The sequence below is a fragment of the Spermophilus citellus genome (genome assembly GCF_964194105.1).
Source record: "Spermophilus citellus genome assembly, chromosome: 1".
Lineage (NCBI taxonomy): Eukaryota > Metazoa > Chordata > Mammalia > Rodentia > Sciuridae > Spermophilus > Spermophilus citellus.
Window position 1 is genome coordinate 266,156,785 of NC_138182.1, and position 20,834 is coordinate 266,177,618.

Sequence of the window (20,834 nt, forward strand, 5' to 3'; positions counted from 1 at the left end):
GGCTACACTGATGTAGAGATGGTCCCACAGCTAAAGTACATCTACCATGAAGGTCGTCTGCGCTGGCTGACCTTTACCACACGGGTCCTGAACAGTCCACTAGACAGTGCTGTGAGGCAGAGCAGCAATTGTGATGGTCCAGGAAAAGTTTCTAAAAATGCCAAGTCCTAGTTCTCCTGGTTCTCAACTGACTTTTACATTTCACAACCCTTCTGTTCCTTCGGATAGCTCTTCCAACCTGTGGTTTGCTCAGAACAGAGAAATTTAGAAAGGAGGATGGTAGGAGCCTCCAGGGAACAGACTGACGGTTGTAGCTCCCAGAAGCTTCAAGGAAGAATAAAGAATAGATCTTTTCCATAACCAGAAAGATCTGGTTGCTTATCTTTGATAACCTGAAAATGCCATTTCTCTGACCAGGATATATAAGTTCCTCTGCAAATTCTAGGATCCAGAAGTTTCAACTGAACAGGTCTAGGCCAGCCTCAGCATATATGGAGAGCTTGGAGGTCTGGGTCCAGAACAGGGGGAAGCTTCACTCAGGTACTTCAGATTTTGGCAGGGAAGGGGGAAAAGAGGAAACAGTGGTGACTAGTGCCCCAGAAATCATCAGGTAGTGGCCCAGATTCTCAAGAATCAGTATGGGTGCTTGGCCTGATAGGCACTAAGTAGCTCCTGGGCACTTAGTCTTCCACAACCTTTGACACTAACTCTGTATCCTCAGGTTGTGCTTCTCTACCTCCCTTTCCATGACATGTGGTCGGTTCCTCTGAAATAGATATAGAGTCCCATTTTCCTCAGTTCACTCTTTGCCCAGTGCCCCCTGCACAGGAATTGGAGTCTCCCTGATATTTGAATTACTACTTCATTTACTTCCTAGTTGTATAACCTCAGGTAGATTCCTCAACCTCTCTGAGTGTTAATGTTTTTATCTATAAATGGTCATCCAGGTCATTATGAGAATTAAACCAAATAATGTAGGTAATATACAAACCCCATGGACACACTCAATATATGCTCTGCTTTTTTTTTTTTAATTTCTTATCTTCTTATCATGTGTGGGTGTAATTGAGTGTATTTTTAAACTATTGGAAAATGAGATCATCATACTTCACCAAAGAATAATATCCTTGTTCTCACATGCCAAAGTAAAACCAAGACACAGCAGAGCAAGAGCCCTCACTTAGAAAAAGGATACATGCACTATTTTTTTTTTATTTGTGCAAATAATGATCTGGGCATTTCACTGAGAGATGAAACTAAAATTATACTGTGGAAAAGATCTGATCATTACTCCCAGACTGTGTGCAAAGACTCCGACAGGTATGGGAGGCTCTGTCCTAAATGGCTGTCATCAAAGTGGTCTTTGTTCAAATCGTTCCATTTTGTTAATTCCTAGCAGAGACCCCAGTTACCCAATACATCCACTGAAAGATCAGGTTGTAATAAAATACTGAACTGTCATGGTTGAAACCACACCGTATCATCTCCCCAAAGGAACTCTTTCAGCTCCTGAAAGTGTCTGACCTGCCTGGTTTCCCCCATACAGTGTGGGGTCGCTGAATGGAGGCCAGTCATGGGCATGATGCAGGTGTGGTCTTCCCCCTCCTCTAGACTCACATGGCAGCAGAGATTCATGGTCTGCCAGCTTGCATGATGTATGTCCTTATCTGGGGGTAGGGGTCATACCTGACTCCAGGGTTCCACATGCCACTCCTCACAGGGCTCCAGATTACAGCTCATGCTCTGAGGGGGAGGAATGCCGGCCAGGAACTGGCAGTGAAAGGGTCTCAGGCTCCGGTGATGGTCCCAGCTGTCCACGCACTGAATCTCCCTGATCTTGAAGCCTCCACTGCAGTTTCGGGAACACTGTGGGGAGAGCAAAAAGCAAAAATAAGACCAGAGTCCTTGGCAACAGGCCTCCATTTCCCTCTATCATACAGGTTCCAGGCTTCCAATTGTGCAGAGTGCTTAGGACTCTGAACCCTGTTTTCCTTCACATGCCATATAGAGGGCATCACAGGAGCAGCTCCCGTAGTCGGGGTTCCCAGAGTCAGAAAACACATGCACACAAGTCTGAGGGTTTAGACGTCTGGCAGGAGTGGGTGAGAATTTCAGTTTTGTGGCTCACTAATCGTGAGCCCTTGGATAAGTCACAGAAATGCTGTGACTCACAGAAATGGAGTGACTCTGCAAACTGGGATTAACACCTGTTACCTGACAGGCTGTTGCAAGATTATGGATATTGGGGTCGGGAGTGCCTGCTGGCATAGTGTGTCTCAGGGGGTTGTCACTCCCACTGGACATCTATATTCATTCCAGGTAAAGGAGTCAGCCACCTAAGCTTTCTGTGGGGGGCGGCGGGGAGGGGGGAGATGAAACTCTCCTTTTGGCTATGGTGGTGGAATAGTCACGATTGTAGGACTGTGGTTGGGGAAAGAAAATTCCTCAAGACCTTTCAGGAGAGTAGATTCCCCAATATGACTTCCCCTTCCTCTACCCCCTAAGAGACTGTAGCGTGTCACCTGACCTCAAATCTTGGTCTGTAACATGGGAAGACGTGGCCCATGGGACACAAGGGCACATGCAGGCTCTAATGCTTTCATAAATCAAGTGTTTTTACCTTCTTGAAAATAATCAACACTTGCCAGATAGTCCCCTAAATACACAAATTAAGAAGTTCATTCTCCTGCCATGCAATAAGCACAAAGAGAATAAAAGTAGCTTCCAATTTAAAATTAGCTGTAAAACAAAAGAGAAAGCATGCTAATAATACCCACCAAAGCAGTCATTTGTCTGACAAAACAGATTCTGGAAAATAGCACATGGTTAAAACAAGAAGCCTCTTTATTAGGAAAAGGGAATTTTACAAGACTTTAAGTGTAAAATGGGGTTTGTTTTCTTATTTGTTGCTACAATCTGTTATTCCTAAATTTAATTTTCAAATTAACGTTCTTCTTTTGCCAAAAGCATATTCACACGTAATGAAAAATGAAATACACTAATATGTTGAAGTCAGGATTGGAAGAAACTCACTAAATTGATGACTTCCCTATTCTATTTTCAAAAGAGCCTCTGATTCAGTTAGCAAGAGGGAAATGGTAGCATATTGAATTACTCCACTTCTAATGTTTTTTTTTTTGCTCTTTTGTGTTGAATACCAATTGTTATATTTATTTTCTTACTATTCTAGAAGGTCATTGTATTCCTGGTTTCCTAACTAGGACCAGACTGAGCAACCTGAATAATGGGAACAGAAAGATCGGCTTAATACCCTGTTGCAGTCAAAAAAAAAAAAAAAAAAAAAAAAAAAAGGATAGGTTTTCAGTTACCACATCAGTTTTTTAAACTGATATGATTTCTTTGTTTTTGCAAAATACCTAATCTATATTTACATCCACCTATAACTTCAAGCTAAAATATATCATAAATAAAACAAGTATTGACAATTAAAATAAATCAAATGTAATGAAATAAATACATAAACAAAGATTTAATGAATTGGACCTCTATTATATATACTGTTGTTTCAAAAGAAAAAACACATACAAAACCAGTTTATTAGCAGCTCATGGGCTTAGTAATCACAAAATGTTTTATTAAGTAACTGATATGACTTCTAAAACAGATCGATTTAGACTGATAAATACCCTTAGCTTACAGGAGTCACTGACAGAAATAAATCCCAAATGTTATGTTCTTGTAATATGTTTTATTTACGAAGTCATTCTGATACTCTTTCTACATTGGATCCATATAGTGTTCAGATAAGTACCGCAAAGTTAATGAACAGAGGATCAGAAGGTCAACAGATGCCATTCATTTATGGGACCCAAGTGGCAACATGACTGTGGATTAATCACTTCCATTTTTCCACTGGTGTTAAAAGGAGGATGAATTGGTTCCTAAACTATCCCAACCTTCTTGAATGTCATAAGTACACGGGATCAATGGATTTGAATTCTGTTGTAAATTAAGTTACATGCCAAATACTAGGCCAGGATAAAGAAAAAAAATATTCTCTATGCATTTACTTATGCTACACACATTCATAATATCATTAAAATCAAAGATGCATTCCAAACATTCTAAGTTGAACAGCACCAAATTTAATCACCTTCTCTCCTCCCTCCCAATTACTGATCACTTACTATGTTCCAAGTTGTGTATCTCTACTTTAGTGGTTTACAATAGAGGGTGGGAGGAGTGACATACATAAGTAGAAGTGATGAAGATTATATCCTACCATGATTAAGTACCCTTGGGGTCAATCTCCAGTCCCCCCAAGTTGTTCCCAGTCTATCCTACAAGTTGTTCATGATCCTGTGAGGATACGTAGTAGAAGGTGCTCAATTTCACCTGACAAAGCCAAGAAAGGGAGTTGGGGCTCAAGCTGAACCTTATAGGACAAGTATATGATAACTGGGCACAGTGCTTTGAAACAACACAGTCTGTCTGGGCACAGCAAGTGGGTCAAATGTGAGCGCAGAGGGTAGGGAAGGGCAAAGACGGAGGGATAGAGGCCACCATGAGGGCTTTGTGATTTGGACCTCAGTGGTTTGGGGGTCGTGCTTCCTGTGATTCTAAAAGCTTCCATTTAATTGCCAATCCTCTAACCATTTCTCCTCAGGGATCCCTTAATCTAAAGTGCTTAGAGGTGTCAAGAGGGTGTGATGGTTTAAACACACAACAACTTATATCAAGAGGAGAGCAAATGCCATGATTTTATCATTCACCTTCCTTCTACTCAGTTTTTGACTTCTGGGGACAGAAGCTCCACTATCACATGCAATTCTATGTTTTGACCATATTAATATAGTTTCTAGGAACATGCTATGAATAAAATGAGGGGCATCTCTCTATTTAGGAAGACAAAGCCTATCTCCCCATTTTTAATTTGGAAAAATTCATATTTATTAATGTAGCACCACCACAGATAATCTGCAAATCAAAGAAACTTGGAGACAAGGATTAGAATAAGTCAGACAAATATACAATACTTTAGGCTATAATCAAAGGTTGTTACTTCTAAAGATAATAAAATCAAATATTAGGAAAATAAAATTGCAATTTGCCTCTTGTCCTTCCTGGGGGAAGGCAGATAATTCCAAGAAAAATGAAAAACTCTTCCTGATTCATTTCAGAAATGACCAAGATCTGTTAGACTTGAATATGCAAAGGGCAGTGCTCATTCTAAGAAAGATAATAAGGGGGCTGTCAAATCAGCAGTTTGCAGGACTTGGAAAAAACACCCAAAATGTTCTATCAGGAAGTGGGCAGAACTGTGGATGACACACACTTTTAATGTCAAATCCAAATTAGGATTATTCAAACTTATCTTTGTCACTTACTACATTTTTCCCATCACAAGAATCATACCCGCCCCCATACAAATCTTCTTGTTCTGAAACTGGCATGTGCCATGCAACTGATGTACATGTTTATATTTCCTTCTAACAAGCTGTAACTAAAGTTGACCATATACCCCCTACCCAATGGTTTCAATAGAATTGAGATTATGCAGCATAAACTTCATAATCAAGTATATGTTAGTGATTTAAATACCCTGAGCTTTAGTTTCCTCAGGGTGAATTATAAAGCCCTATATTGGGGGTCATGATGAAACTGTGTATCTAATGCTTCTGTGCAACAATGCTAGGCACATGGTAGTACTTGAGGAGTGCTGGTATCCACAGGTAGGTAAAGTCCTCTAAAGTTCATGGACACTTTGAACACCTTGTCTGCTTAGTACTGAGGAGCAAACCCTTCCCTAGCCAATGCTCCACTGATAGGACTTACTGTCACTATCACCTGTCTACCAGTCTCCTATCCCTTCCACTCCTGTCCAAGTAGCCAGAGGTCAGGAAATGCCTAATAGTCAGCTCTAACCTTCAGCTAGAGCTCACACACTTGTTCAAGGTTTGCTGGAACCTCTTTTACCATGAACAAAGTTGTTCTATAACTTTCTTTGCTGGTAGGAATGCAGTGACTTTGAGGATTATATTTTAGATATGGAGGTTACCAAACCCAGCAGAATTTGATGATATGGCAAAGAGAACACCTATAAAACCACGTGGAATGTTGCAGTTAATCAATATATCTGCAACTGAATAGGCAGAGAGAGGCAGAGGGAGAGGAAAACAAGGGAGGTGCCAGCCAGCAGAACTTTCCTGAGGTGGCCTGACCCCAGAGATAAACTCCCCAATCTCTTGTTTAGGGTTTTACACCAGCTAGAATTCCTTAGGCCGACGTTGATCTTTTCAAAGTGTAAAGTATTTCATGCATCTACTCTTTCTATGGCCCATGTAATTTCTTTTATTTACTTTAAAAAATTTGTTCTAATAAGTAAGTTATATATGACAGTAGAATGTATTTTGACATAGCATACATATGTAGAGTCTAACTTCTCACTATTCTGGTTGTACATGATGTAGAATCATATTGGTTATATAATCATATATGTACATAGGATATTAATATCTGATCACTCTACATACTTTCTTATTTCCATTCCTCATCCCTTCCTTTCATTCCCCTTTTCTACTCCAAAGTATTTCTATTCTTTCCTACCTTCCCTCCCACTTACTGTGAAGTCAGAATCCACATATAAAAGAGAACATTTAGCCTTTGGTTTTTATGGATTGGCTTATTTCACTTAGCATAAGATTCTCCAGTTCCATCTATTTACTGGCAAATGCCATAATTTTGTTCTTTTTTATGGCTAAGTAATAGTCCATGTGTATATATACCACATTTTCCTTTTCCACTCATCTTTTGAAGGGCACCTAGTTTGGACCCATAGTTTAGCTTTTGTGAGTTGTGCTGCTATAAACATTGATGTGGCTGCATCACTGTAGCATGCTGATTTTAAGTCATCTGGGTATAAACTGAGGAGTGGGGTAGCTGGGTCAAATGGTGGCTCCATTCCAAGTTTTCTGAGGAATCTCCGTACTGCTTTCCATAGAGGTTGCACAAATTTGCAGTCCTACCAGCAATGTATGAGTGTACCTTTCCCCCCACGTCCTTGCCAACATTTATTGTTGCTTATATTCTTGATGATTGCCATTCTGATAGAAGTGAGATGAAATCTTTATTCTGTTTTAACTTGCATTTCTCTAATTGTTAGAGGTGTTGAACATTTTCCACATATTTGTTGACTGGGAGCATTTATTCTTCTGTGAACAGACTGTTCCAGATCCTTAGCCAATTTATTGATTGGGTTGCTTGTTTTTTGTGGTGTTAAGTGTTTTGAGTTCTTTATATATCCTGGGGATTAATGCTCTATCTGAGGTGCAAGTGGCAAAAATTTTTGCCCATTCTGTAGGCTCTCTCTTAACACTCTTGATTGTTTCATTTGCTGTAAAGAAGCATTTTAGTTTGAATCCATCCCATTTATTGATTCTTGATTTAACTTCTTGTACTTTAGGAGTCTTGTTAAGGACGACAGTTCTTAAGCAGACACGATGTAAAGTTGGGTCTACTTGTTCTTCTCTTCAGGCACCGGGTCTCTGGTCTAATGCCTATGTACTTGATCCACTTTGAGTTTTGTGCATGGTGAGAGATGGCATTTAATTTAATTTTGATATACATGGATTTCCAGTTTTCCCAGCATCATTTGTTGAAGAGGCTATTTTTTCTCCAATGTATCATTTTTGGCACCTTTGTTTAATGTGAGATAACCGTATTTATGTGGGTTTGTCTCTGTGTCTTCTATATTGTACCATTGGTCTACATGTCTGTTTTGGTGCCAACACTATGCTGTTTCTGTTACTACAGCTCTGTAGTATAATTTAAAGTCTGATATTGTGATGCCTCCTGCTTTACTTTTTTACTTTTTTGTTAAGGATTGCTTTGGCTACTCTGAGTCCCTTATTTTTCCAAATGAATTTCATGATTGCCTTTTCTATTTCTATGAAGAATGTCATTGGGATTTTAATAAGAATTGCATTAACTCTGTATAGCACTTTTGGTAGTATGGGCCATTTTGACAATATTAATTCTGCCTGTCCAAGAGCATGAAAGATGTTTCCATATTCTAAGGTCTTCTTCAATTTCTTTTTTTTTCAGTGTTCTGTAGTTTTCACCATAGAGGTCTTTCACCTCTTTTGTTAGATTGATTCCCAAATATTTTATTTTTTTGAGGCTATTGTGAATGGGGTAGTTTTTAAAATTTCTCTTTCTGTAGATTCATCACCATGTATAGGAATGTGTTTGATTTGTAGGTGTTAATTTTATATCCTGCTATTTTTCTGAATTATTTTATGAGTTCTGGAAATTTCCTGGCAGACTTTTTTTGGTCTTCTAAATGTAGAGTCATATCATCTGCAAATAGGGATAGTTTGAGTTCTTCTTTTCCTACTCATATCCCTTTAATTTCTTTTTTCTAATTGCTCTGGATAGAGTTTCAAGGACAATGTTGAATAAAAATGGTGACAGAGGGCATCCTGGCCTTGTTCCAATTTTTAGTGGGAATGCTTTCAATTTTTCTCCATTTAGAATGATGTTTGGCCCATGCAATTTCTAAGGAAATGATTATCTCAGTGAAGCGAGAGTGGAACTTAGAAATTGACCAACATTTTGCAAGGTCAGGGATATAAAACATTTCTTGAAATTTTCTGGATATGGAAGAGAATCTGTAGGCAAGCATCCAGTCCTTGCTGGATCCTGAATCTGTTGTGATTGAGATGAGAAAGGGAAAAGAACCTGCATATTAGTTGTAGATGGACCAATACCTATATTTTATCACTCTTGAGAGAAAAATGGCAAAGAAACAGGAACAGGGAGGTTGACAGGTATCAAAGGAGCAGGCCACTCTCTCTCTCTTCCCCCAAATCGAGACTTTACTGTGCAGGAAGAGTCCTAAAGCAGACCAGTGACATCTCATGTCCCAGGTGAACCAGAGATGTCTGATGAGACACCTCATGGTCCTGTTTGGAGACACAAATAGTCCATTAGATGAAGACATTAACAGAAGATCACTAGCATCCCCAATCTCCCTGGGTAATTTTTCTTTTTCTCTTTTCCTATGTTTCAGCTGTCAAGGAGGATTATTTCCTTAAAGAATAGACAGGGACCTACAGGGAATCCTATATGGAAGGCATATGCACAGCTCACATTTCTGTTCTTCCTGCCTGGCCAGTGTCTGGTAGCCCCAGTGTATCTCTGGGGCTGGCTCAGCTCCAATCCTGAGTGACAGGCAGGTTGGAATTGGTTAGTGCCCTAAATCATCAAGGCTAGATAGTTGGAAAATTGACACATCCTTTTCACAAGCGACCGTGAAAACAACTAAGTGAATTGAATAATCATAGTCATTAGCAAAGATGGAAAAAAAATCACACTTCAATACTGTGAATATACTTTTAAAAAAATATTTGTCACATATATATGCATATATTTATTTATTTTTATGGGGTGCTGAGGATTGAACCTAGTGCTTCACACAGGCTAGGCAAGTACTTTACCACTGAGCTACAACTCCAGCCCCTTGTGAATATAACTTTTAAAGACCAAATTATTCTTTTTTTTTTTTTTTTTAATTTATTTTTTTTTAAAATTATTTTATTGTTGGTTGTTCATAACATTACATAGTTCTTAACATACCATATTTCACAGATTGATTCAAGTGGGTTATGAACTCCCATTTTTACCCCGTATACAGATTGCTGTGTCACATCAGTTACATTTCCATTGATTTACAAATTGCCTTTCTAGTGACTGATGTATTCTGCTGTCTATCCCATTCTCCACTGTCCCCTCACCCCTCCCCTCCCCTCCCCTCCCCTACTCTCTCTCCATCCCCTCTACTATAAATCGTTTCTTCCACTTATATAATTTTCCTCCTACTCCTCCTTTCCTCTTATATGTAATTGTGTATAACCCTGAGGCTCACCTTCCAGTTCCATGCAATTTCCCTTAACTCTCACTTTCCCTCCCGCCTATCATCCCTGTTTAATGTTAATCTTCCTCAAGCTCTTCGTCTCTACCCTGTCCTTGGTTACTCCCCTTATATCAAAGAAGACATTTGACATTTGTTTTTTAAGGATTGGCTAGCTTCACTTAGCATAATCTGCTCTAATGCCATCCATTTCCCTCCAAATTCTATGATTTTGTCATTTCTTATTGCAGAGTAATACTCCATTGTGTATAAATGCCACATTTTTTTAATCCATTCATCTATTGAAGGGCTTCTAGGTTGGTTCCACAGTCTTGCTATCGTGAATTGTGCTGCTATGAACATCGATATAGCAGTGTCCCTGTAGCATGCTCTTGTTAGGTCTTTAGGGAATAGACCGAGGAGGGGAATAGCTGGGTCAAATGGTGGTTCCATTCCCAACTTTCCAAGAAATCTCCATACTGCTTTCCAAATTGGCTGCACCATTTTGCAGTCCCACCAACAATGAACAAGTGTACCCATTTCCCCACATCCTCACCAGCACTTGTTGTTGTTGGATTTTTTAATGGCTGCCAATCTTACTGGAGTGAGATGGTATCTTAGGGTGGTTTTGATTTGCATTTCTCTGACTGCTAGTGATGTTGAGCATTTTTTCATGTACTTGTTGATTGATTGTATGTCCTCCTCTGAGAAGTGTCTGTTCAGGTCCTTGGCCCATTTGTTGATTGGGTTATTTGTTATCTTATTATCTAATTTTTTGAGTTCTTTGTATACTCTGGATATTAGGGCTCTATCTGAAGTGTGTGGGGTAAAGATTTGTTCCCAGGATGTAGGCTCCCTGTTTATCTCTCTTATTGTTTCTTTTGTTGAGAGAAAACTTCTTAGTTTGAGTAAGTCCCATTTGTTGATTCTGGTTGTTAACTCTTGCGCTATGGGTGTCCTATTGAGGAATTTGGGGCCTGACCCCACAGTATGTAGATCATAGCCGACTTTTTCTTCTATCAGACGCCGTGTCTCTGATTTAATATCGAGCTCCTTGATCCATTTTGAGTTAACTTTTGTGCATGGCGAGAGAAAGGGATTCAGTTTCATTTTGATGCAAATGGATTTCCAGTTTTCCCAGCACCATTTGTTGAAGATGCTATCCTTCCTCCATTGCATGCTTTTAGCCCCTTTATCAAATATAAGATAGTTGTAGTTTTGCGGATTGGTTACTGTGTCTTCTATTCTGTACCATTGGTCCGCTCGCCTGTTTTGGTACCAGTACCATGCTGTTTTTGTTACTATTGCTCTGTAGTATAGTTTGAAGTCTGGTATCGCTATACCGCCTGATTCACACTTCCTGCTTAGCATTGTTTTTGCTATTCTGGGTCTTTTATTATTCCATATGAATTTCCTGATTGTTTTATCTATTTCTACAAGAAATGCTGTTGGGATTTTGATTGGGATAGCATTGAACTTATAGAGAACTTTTGGTAATATCGCCATTTTGATGATGTTAGTTCTGCCTATCCATGAGCAGGGTATATTTTTCCATCTTCTGAGGTCTTCTTCTATGTCTCTTTTTAGGGTTCTGTAGTTTTCATTGTATAGGTCTTTCACCTCTTTTGTTAGATTGATTCCCAGGTATTTTATTTTTTGGGGGGATATTGTGAATGGAGTAGTTGTCCTCATTTCTGTTTCAGAGGATTTGTCGCTGATATACAGGAATGCATTTGATTTATGCGTGTTGATTTTATATCCCGCCACTTTGCTGAATTCATTTATTAACTCTAATAGTTTCTTTGTAGACCCTTTTGGGTCTGTTAGGTATAGAATCATATCGTCTGCAAATAGTGATAATTTAAGTTCTTCTTTTCCTATTTTTATGCCTTTAATTTCTTTCGTCTGTCTAATTGCTCTGGCCAGTGTTTCGAGGACTATGTTGAACAGAAGTGGTGAGAGAGGGCATCCCTGTCTTGTACCAGATCTTAGAGGGAATGCCTTCAATTTTTCTCCATTCAGGATGATGCTGGCCTGTGGCTTATCATAGATTGCTTTAACAATGTTGAGGAATGATCCTGTTATCCCTAATTTTTCTAGAGTTTTGAACATAAAGGGATGCTGTACTTTGTCGAATGCCTTTTCTGCATCTATCGAGATGATCATATGGTTCTTATTTTTAAGTATATTGATGTGGTGAATAACATTTATTGATTTCCGTATATTGAACCAGCCTTGCATCCCAGGGATGAATCCTACTTGATCATGGTGTATAATTTTTTTGATATGTTTTTGAATCCGATTCGCCAGAATTTTATTGAGGATTTTTGCATCTAGGTTCATTAGAGATATTGGTCTGTAGTTTTCTTTCTTTGAAGTGTCTTTGTCTGGTTTAGGAATCAGGGTGATGTTGGCCTCGTAGAATGTATTTGGAAGTTCTCCCTCTTTTTCTATTTCCTGAAATAACTTGAAAAGTATTGGTGTTAGTTCCTCTTTAAAGGTTTTGTAAAATTCTGCTGTATACCCATCCGGTCCTGGGCTTTTCTTAGTTGGTAGTCTTTTGATGGTTTCTTCTATTTCCTCTATTGTTATTGGTCTGTTTAGGTTGTCTATATCTTCCTGACTCAATCTGGGCAGATCATATGACTTAAGAAATTTATCGATGCCTTCACTATCTTCTATTTTATTGGAGTATAAGGATTCAAAGTAATTTCTGATTATCTTCTGTATTTCTGAAGTGTCTGTTGTGATATTGCCTTTTTCATCCCGTATGCTAGTAATTTGGGTTCTCTCTCTTCTTCTCTTCGTTAGCATGGCTAAGGGTCTGTCAATTTTATTTATTTTTTCAAAGAACCAACTTTTGGTTTTGTCAATTTTTTCAATTGTTTCTTTTGTTTCAATTTCATTAATTTCAGCTCTGATTTTAATTATTTCTTGCCTTCTACTTCTTTTGCTGTTATTTTGCTCTTCTTTTTCTAGGATTTTGAGATGAAGTATGAGATCATTTATTTGTTGGTTTTTTCTTTTTTTAAGGAATGAACTCCAAGCAATGAATTTTCCTCTTAAAACTGCTTTCAATGTGTCCCATAGATTCCGATATGTTGTGTCAGTGTTTTCATTTATCTCTAAGAATTTTTTAATTTCCTCCTTGATGTCTTCTATGACCCATTGGTCATTCAGTAACCTATTGTTCATTCTCCACGTGGTGCATGATTTTTCCTTCCTTCTTTTATCGTTGATTTTCAGTTTCATTCCATTATGATCAGATAGGATGCATGGTATTATTTCTACTCCTTTATATTGTCTAAGAGTTGCCCTGTGACATAATATATGATCTATTTTTGTGAAGGATCCATGTGCTGCTGAGAAAAATGTGTAACTACTTGATGTTGGGTGGTATATTCTATATATGTCAATTAAGTCTAGGTTGTTAATTGTGTTGTTGAGTTCTATAGTTTCCTTATTTAACTTTTGTTTGGAAGATCTGTCCAGTGGTGAGAGAGGTGTGTTGAAGTCTCCCATGATTATTGTATGGTGGTCTATTAGACTCTTGTACTTGAGAAGAGTTTGCTTGATGAACGTAGGTGCACCATTGTTTGGGGCATATATATTTATGATTGTTATGTCTTGTTGGTGTATGGTTCCCTTGAGCAGTATGCAATGTCCCTCTTTATCCTTTTTGATTAATTTTGGCTTGAAATCTATTTTGTTTGATATGAGTATGGACACTCCTGCTTGTTTCCGCAGTCCATATGAGTGGAATGATTTTTCCCAGCCTTTCACCTTCAGTCTATGTATATCTTTTCCTATCAAATGCGTCTCCTGTAGGCAACATATTGTTGGATCTTGTTTTGTGATCCATTCGACTAGCCTGTGTCTCTTCTTAATTGGTGAGTTTAAGCCATTAACATTTAGGGTTATTATTGAGATTAGGTTTGTTCCTCCAGTCATATTTGTTTATTTATGTTACTAAACCTGATTAGTTTTCCTCTTTGGTTACTTTCCCCCCTTTACTGTCCTATCTCCCACTGATGGTTTTCAATGTTATTTTCAGTTTCCTCTTCCTGTAATGTTTTGCCAAGGATTTTTTGAAGAGATGGTTTTCTAGCTGCGAATTCTTTTAACTTTTGTTTATCGTGAAAGGTTTTAATTTCATCTTCCATCCTGAAGCTTAATTTCGCCGGATACACGATTCTTGGTTGGAGCCCATTTTCTTTCAGTGTTTGAAATATGTTATTCCAGGATCTTCTAGCTTTCAGAGTCTGTGTTGAGAGATCAGCTGTTATTCTGATTGGTTTGCCCCTAAATGTAATCTGCTTTCTTTCTCTTGTAGCTTTTAAAATTCTCTCCTTATTCTGTATGTTGGGCATCTTCATTATAATGTGTCTAGGTGTGGATCTCTTATGATTTTGCACTTTTGGCGTCCTGTAGGCTTCTAGGATATGGGATTCTGTTTCATTCTTCAAGTCTGGGAAGTTTTCTCGTATTATTTCATTGAATAGATTGTTCATTCCTCTGGTTTGGAGCTCTGTGCCCTCCTGTATCCCAATGACTCTTAAGTTTGGCCTTTTAATGTTATCCCATATCTCTTGGATGTTCTGCTCATGGTTTCTTAGCAGTCTTGCTGAACTGTCTATGTTCTTCTCAAGTTGAAATACTTTGTCTTCATTGTCTGATGTTCTATCTTCTAAGTGATCTATTCTGCTGGTAGTATTGTCAATTGAGGTTTTAAGTTGGTTTATTGCTTCCTGCATTTCTAGGATTTCTATTTGTTTGTTCTTTATTACTTCTAGCTCCCTGTGAAATTGATCTTTTACTTCCTGGATTTGTTTCTGTAGTTCCTTGTCAATGTGATCTTTCATTGTCTGGTTTTGCTGTCTCATGTCTTCCTTGAGAGTCCAGATCATCTGAAGCATGTATATCCTGAACTCTTTATCTGACATTCCGTCTGTTGCAGCTATTACCTCTTCTAGGGTTGAGTTGACCTGCATTGCTTGTGGTCCTTTCTTTCCTTGTCTTTTCATGTTGCTTGCGTTTCTTTCTGCTTCGTGAAACTGTTGTGTTTTTGAAATTTTTCCCCCTGTTTATTTTTGTTGCTCTTGTATATTTAGGATACCTCTCTTGTAGGGCGGGTAGTGGCTGTGATCCTCCTCTAATCAGGGTGATCTATATACTACGCTGGTTGGTCGTAGGTCTGCCCGCCCCGCGGGCACGGGTGGCTGCTCTACTCTGCCCCCACTCCAATTGCGGTGACGTTCCTGCCACATCCTCGGATCGTTGGTCCTGATCCGGACGTGGGCAGCAGCTCTTCTCCACCCCTACTCCAATTGATGTGACGTGTCTACCACGCTGGTTGGCCTCCAAGCCTGTTCCGCCGGTGGGTCTCAGATCTGCCCACCCTGCGGGCCTGGGCTGCAGATCTGCTCAACCCCCACTCCCAGTGGGGGTACCTAACTGCCTCTCCAACGGGTCTCTGGGCTCCTTCCGGATGCTGGCGGCGGCTCTGTTCAACCCCCACTCCAACCAGTGTGACATGACTGCCTCGATGCTACTCGTCCACTACACTGGCCGGCTGCCGAGCCTGTCCTGCCAGTGGGACGCAGGACTGCCTACCTTGCAGGGTCAGACGGCAGCTCTTCATGGCCTCTACTCCAAGTGGGTTGACTTGGCTACCCTGCCGTCGGGTCGCTGGTCCTGTTCCAGGCGTGGGCGGCTACTCTCCTCGGCCACAGCTGCAGTTGGGGTGTCGCGATACCACACCGGCGGGACCCTTAGCCTGCTCTGGGCACAGGAGGCAGCTCCACTCTGCCCTCCAGGCCCCCGCAGTACCCAGCAGGACCCGGACCAAGAAGCAGTCCCTGTAGGATCCCCAACCCTGAGCCAGAGCCGCTTCGGGAGCCAGGAGCCGGTCTCTCCGATCCCCGCCACTTTCTGCTAGGAGCAGGCTCCTCAGGGCAACCGCCGCGGGTTCCCCAAACCCAGGCCAGAGCCGCCCCAGGAGCCCAAGCCTGGCCGCACCAGACTCTCCCTGCTAGGTGCCCAAGCCTGGCCGCACCAAACTCTCCCTGCTTGGTGTACGCTCCCCTTGGAGCAGAGTCTAAGACGCACTTCCCGCGGGCTCTCCAGCTCCGGGTCAAAACTGTTCCAGGAGACAGAGTCCCGCTACCCCTCGTCGCAAGTTTCACTTGTGGGTGGCCTCAGCTCGCGGTCCCCACAGGCTCCGCGGCCCTGGGCTCAAGCGGCCACGAGGGCCAGAACCCAGCCTCTCCGATCCCTGCCACACTCTGCTCGGAGCAGGGTCCACAGAGGTACCCCAACCTCAGGCCCAGGCGGCCCCCGCCCGGACCTGGCAGCTCCAACCTCTCCCAGCTCAGTGTACGCTCAGACAGGGGCAGGGCCAAAGACACAGTCGCCGCGGGTTCCGTAGCCCCGGGCCAAGAAGGATCTCCCGCCCTGGGCCAAAGCAACCCGGGGAACTAGAATCTGGCAGCTCAAAGCCCGGCGCCCGCCTTGCCAGGGGTGAGGCCTGAAGAGTATTCTCCTCAGAGTTTCCAATCCCGAGCCTGAGCGATCTGTCTGCGCGACGCAGGCAAATACCAGCCTGGAATCACCTGTTCTGTAGTTGAATGAGCTGAGATCAGTAGAAAGCAGGGATGATTGCGTCAGCTCTCCATGATGGCGGCTGCTGTCCTCCTGCGTGTTCCGACCGGTGTCGGGAAACGAACTGGACCGATTCTCTCCTGTATTTCAAAGCTGGAATTCAGCACTCAGCGCGGCTAGTGTGCCACTGGCAGGAGCCTGCAGAATCCGCTTCGCTGTAATCCCTCTCTGGTAACTCGCGGCTAATTAACTCGGGCGCGTCCCAGACTCCATCCACGGGGCGGTCCGCCGACCAAGTACTGCCCCAAATTATTCTTTATGCCTTGGCTTTTTTTTTTTTTTTCATTTTTAAGTCTGGCAGATTAAACCTGTAGGGTTGTTTTGTGAAGAGGTGCTGAGCCACAGTTTAATTATATATATGATAATATATAATTATTCTTTATACTTTCTAAATTGAAGTAATTTAGCAGTATAACGAAATAGTGCTACGTGCTGGACAAAGCAATTAATTATACAAATTTAACTTTTAATTCTAGTTTGTTTTGTAAGAGAAAGGACATGCAGGCAAAAACAGGCAAGTTAATAAAAACTGTGCAGTTCTAAGACTTTTGGGTAACTAGAATCGGGCCCATGGTAATCCTATGACTACCCACGAATGATTTCATAAAAGAAAAGAGGCAGAGAAGAATGAAAAATGTCGAAAGGGAGGAGAGAAACCAACTTTAGCAAATACTTACAGAAGATTCCTCCACCCACCCCCGGACACAGCCTGGTAGATTACCTTGCTCCAGTTTCCCACTTTCCATCCGGCACATGGGCGAAGGTGGCATTTCTTTGCAGGGTCAGGCCTCTGGATGGCCGCACAGTCAGCATCTATCTGGGTGCTGCACTCCACACTTCTCCAGTAAGCCCCCAGCCCACAGGTGGTGGAACACTGCAGCAGGGATGGGAAAAGAGAAGACAGGCTGAGGACGGCTTCCTCAGACACGCCCAATGACTGGGACCCTGCAGGGAGGGATTCCCTGTTCTAGATGCTAACATTGCCCACAGAACGATGCCAATAATGGGCCTCCACACACATGAACCCATCTGAATTTCGGGTCTGAAGCCTTGGGATCAATATTAAAAAAAAATTTCCCCCAAACTCAAAGTGGATCAAGGACCTAGGAATTAGACCCAATGCCTAATAGAGGAAAAAGTAGGCCCAAATCTTAATCATGTTGTATTAGGCCCCAACTTCCTTAACAAGACTCTTAAAGCACAAGAAATAAAATCAAGAATTTATAAATGGGATGGATTTAAACTAAAAAGCTTCTTCTCAGCAAAAGAAACAATCAATGAGGTGAAGAGAGAACCATATTTTTGGGAGCGAATCTTTACCACATGTACCTCAGATAGAGCATTAATCTCCAGGATATAGAAAGAACTCAAAAAACACTAAAGAAAACAAAACAAAAATCTAATCAATAAATGGGCTAACGGAGCTGAACAGACACTTCTCAGAAGAAAATATACATTCGATCAACAAGTATAATGAAAAATGTTCAACACCTCTAGTTATTAGAGAAATTCAAATCAAAACTACTCTAATATTTCACCTCACTCCAGTCAGAATGGCAATTATCAAGAGTACAGACAACAATAAGTGCTGGTGAGGATGTGGGGGAAAAGGCACACATTGCTGGTGGGACTGCAAAATGGAAATTACTTCCTTGTTTAGGAATAACAAAAGCTTGATCCTGAAGAACAGCTAGGATATGAAGAGGCAGAGGAGGAGAGGGCAGAAATTCCAGTGAGGAAACAGCATGCATAAAAGCACTGTACTCGACAGACAGCAGTTTAAAGGAAACTGAGCAGTCTAGATGTGTTGAAGACAGGGAGGAGGCTGTAAAGGGAAAGCTGGATCATGTGAGGCTATGAAGGGTGCTGATGCTAGGTGAGCATGAATTTTATCTGATTTGGTATGTAATAAGGAAACATTAAAGATTTTGTGAGCAGAAGTTCAGAACCATTCGAACAGTCCTTTTAGATTGGCAGTCTTATATCTCTTGCAATAGGGTGTATGGATAAGACTGGAGAAGGGAGAGTATGGCGGTGCCCAGACCAGCAAGGGTGCAAGGGTCGGTGTCCTAGGCAAAAGTAGGAAATGAGGGTCCTGCATTCTCAAGTATTGGGGCACCACTGGCATTTTAGACTGGATAATTCTTCTTTATAAGGAACTTCCCTGAACATTCTGGGACTTTTCTCATTCTTGACTTTCCAATATTGAATGCTGGCTGCAGCCTTTCCTTATCATCCTAACCGCATCCCCACTCATATCCATATCCTCCTAACACCCAACTGGAAACCACTGGACCTTCTCCTGACAGAGGCACTAAAGGAGATGACAAATGATGAAGTGACACTGACTTGAAAGACTGTTTGTTTTTGTTGTTGTTGTTTTTAAGCAGGACAGGCAGATTGACACCCAGGGTGATTCTGGTGTTTCTAAAATGTGGTGATTGAAAGAAAGTGATCCGTTATAGAGAGAGACAAAACCCAAAGACACAGCTTCAACAATGAGCAGAAACAAAAATCAGGCACAGCAAAAAACTCAAAACCCAGAGCTTTCAATCTGAGTTCTGACCCTCTCTCTACACACAAAACAGCTGATCTCAAAACGTGCACGAAGGGAGCAGGCTCCAAACGCTGTCACAAGGGAGATTCCCACAAATGTAGAACTTCAATTTCATAATATCCTACTAACTCTGAAAAATTTTACAATAGGCCAATTCCCTTTCCCAACCAAACTGCCCAGAGTTATGGTTCCACCATTATGGCCAACTTTTTGGTGAACTGTGATATTATTATTCAGTAAGACAGTTTATTGCTGTCAAAAATCAAATGATGATGATATTCAAGACAAAATTATTTCTTTGTATTTTGATTTATTAAAATAAAAACATACTGGCCTCTGGGCACATAATCATCATGGTTGATGTCATCATTGTAGCTCAGTTTATATGGATATAGTAATATATTATTAAATCAATTAGTATTTATCAACTAATTAACATATATTAAATAGTATCAGGGTAAAATCCTTATGATACATTTAAATGAAATAACTCTACAAGTGCTCTGGGATTTGAGGATAAATGAAAAGATAAGAGGATGGGAAAGAAATAAAATTTCTGGGTCTTCCCATAGCTGCCTTTCAGTAAAACCATTGTATTAACTTATGGACTGAGAAGAGCTTGTCTAACCTTATAGTCCTAATAGAGAGAAGACCCCCTGAGGAATAACCCAATTACTGATTTATCTTTTTGTCTAGATTCTGGAGAAACATATTTATAAGTTATTCATCCTGTAGGCTCTCTCTTCATTGTGTTGTTTCCTTTGCTGTGCAGGAGTTTTTACATTTGTGTCATCCTATTTATAAATCCTTGCTGTGATTTCCTGATGATTGGAGTACTATTTAGGAAGTTGTTGCCTGTGCTTATCTATTTTTTTCATTATTTCTTTCCTTCTACTGTTTGATCTTGTTTTTCTAAGAGTTTGAGATTCAACATTATGGAATAATAAAGGAAAGAAAGAATAAAAGATCAGAGCTGAAATTAATGAAATAGAGACTAAAAGATCCTTCTATACCCAGTTTCTTCAGGGATTTTACCCAGAAGGGATGTTAAAGGCTTTTTGCATCTGTTGAGAAGATCATGTGTTTTTAATCCTTGATTCTGTTTATGTGATGAATTATGTTTATTGGTTTATATATGTAGAACCATCCTTGTATTTTGGGATGAAACCATCTTCACTATGGTATACGATCAGGGAACTGTGCGTTTTGCATCCTGCAGATGACCTCTACAACTCCACTGATCAAAGAGAAGAACGGGGAGTAATGATATAGAATGGGGTAAAAAATTAGGTATTAATGATAGTATACATAATGCTAAAATATATTGAAAGAATAAAAAGGGGGAGGAACAACAGAAGAGATAAAGAGAGAAAGAAGAAAACAGAAAGGGAGGGAAAGGAATAAAAATGAAAAAGAAGAGATAACAAGAAAAAATCCAATTAATTTAGAAGACCTATAAAGTTTGACAGAAATATGAAAAAAGTGAGAGAAAACAAAATAAAGCAACACACACACAAGAACAACAACAACAAAAACAACAACAAAGAAATAAAGAAAAAGCACAAAACAAACAAAAAGTGATTTAATATTTCTTCTTGTTAAATTAGTTAAAATGAGGACACTTTGTTCTGGGGTTTCTAATTGTAGAACTCACCAGCTATGGAAAGGTTTGTGGGACAGAGCTACAATTTGTTCCCTCTTAACTCCAACCCAAACGGGCCAAATGTGTTGGAGCCTGCAGACTGG

General features: G+C 40.5%; 1 protein-coding gene across 2 annotated transcripts in view; it reads right to left on the reverse strand.

Annotated features, from left to right (window-relative positions):
- Nucleotides 1-20,834, reverse strand: part of ADAMTS12 (ADAM metallopeptidase with thrombospondin type 1 motif 12) — a 328,239-nt gene that overhangs the window by 36,658 nt on the left and 270,747 nt on the right. For both annotated transcript variants that reach the window (XM_081287375.1, XM_081287376.1), the window contains 2 exons: nt 17,253-17,405; nt 1,687-1,866 (listed from right to left, as the gene is read on the reverse strand). In XM_081287375.1, the coding sequence (XP_081143501.1) occupies nt 1,687-1,866; nt 17,253-17,405 (333 nt within the window). The remainder of the gene's footprint in view (nt 1-1,686; nt 1,867-17,252; nt 17,406-20,834) is intronic.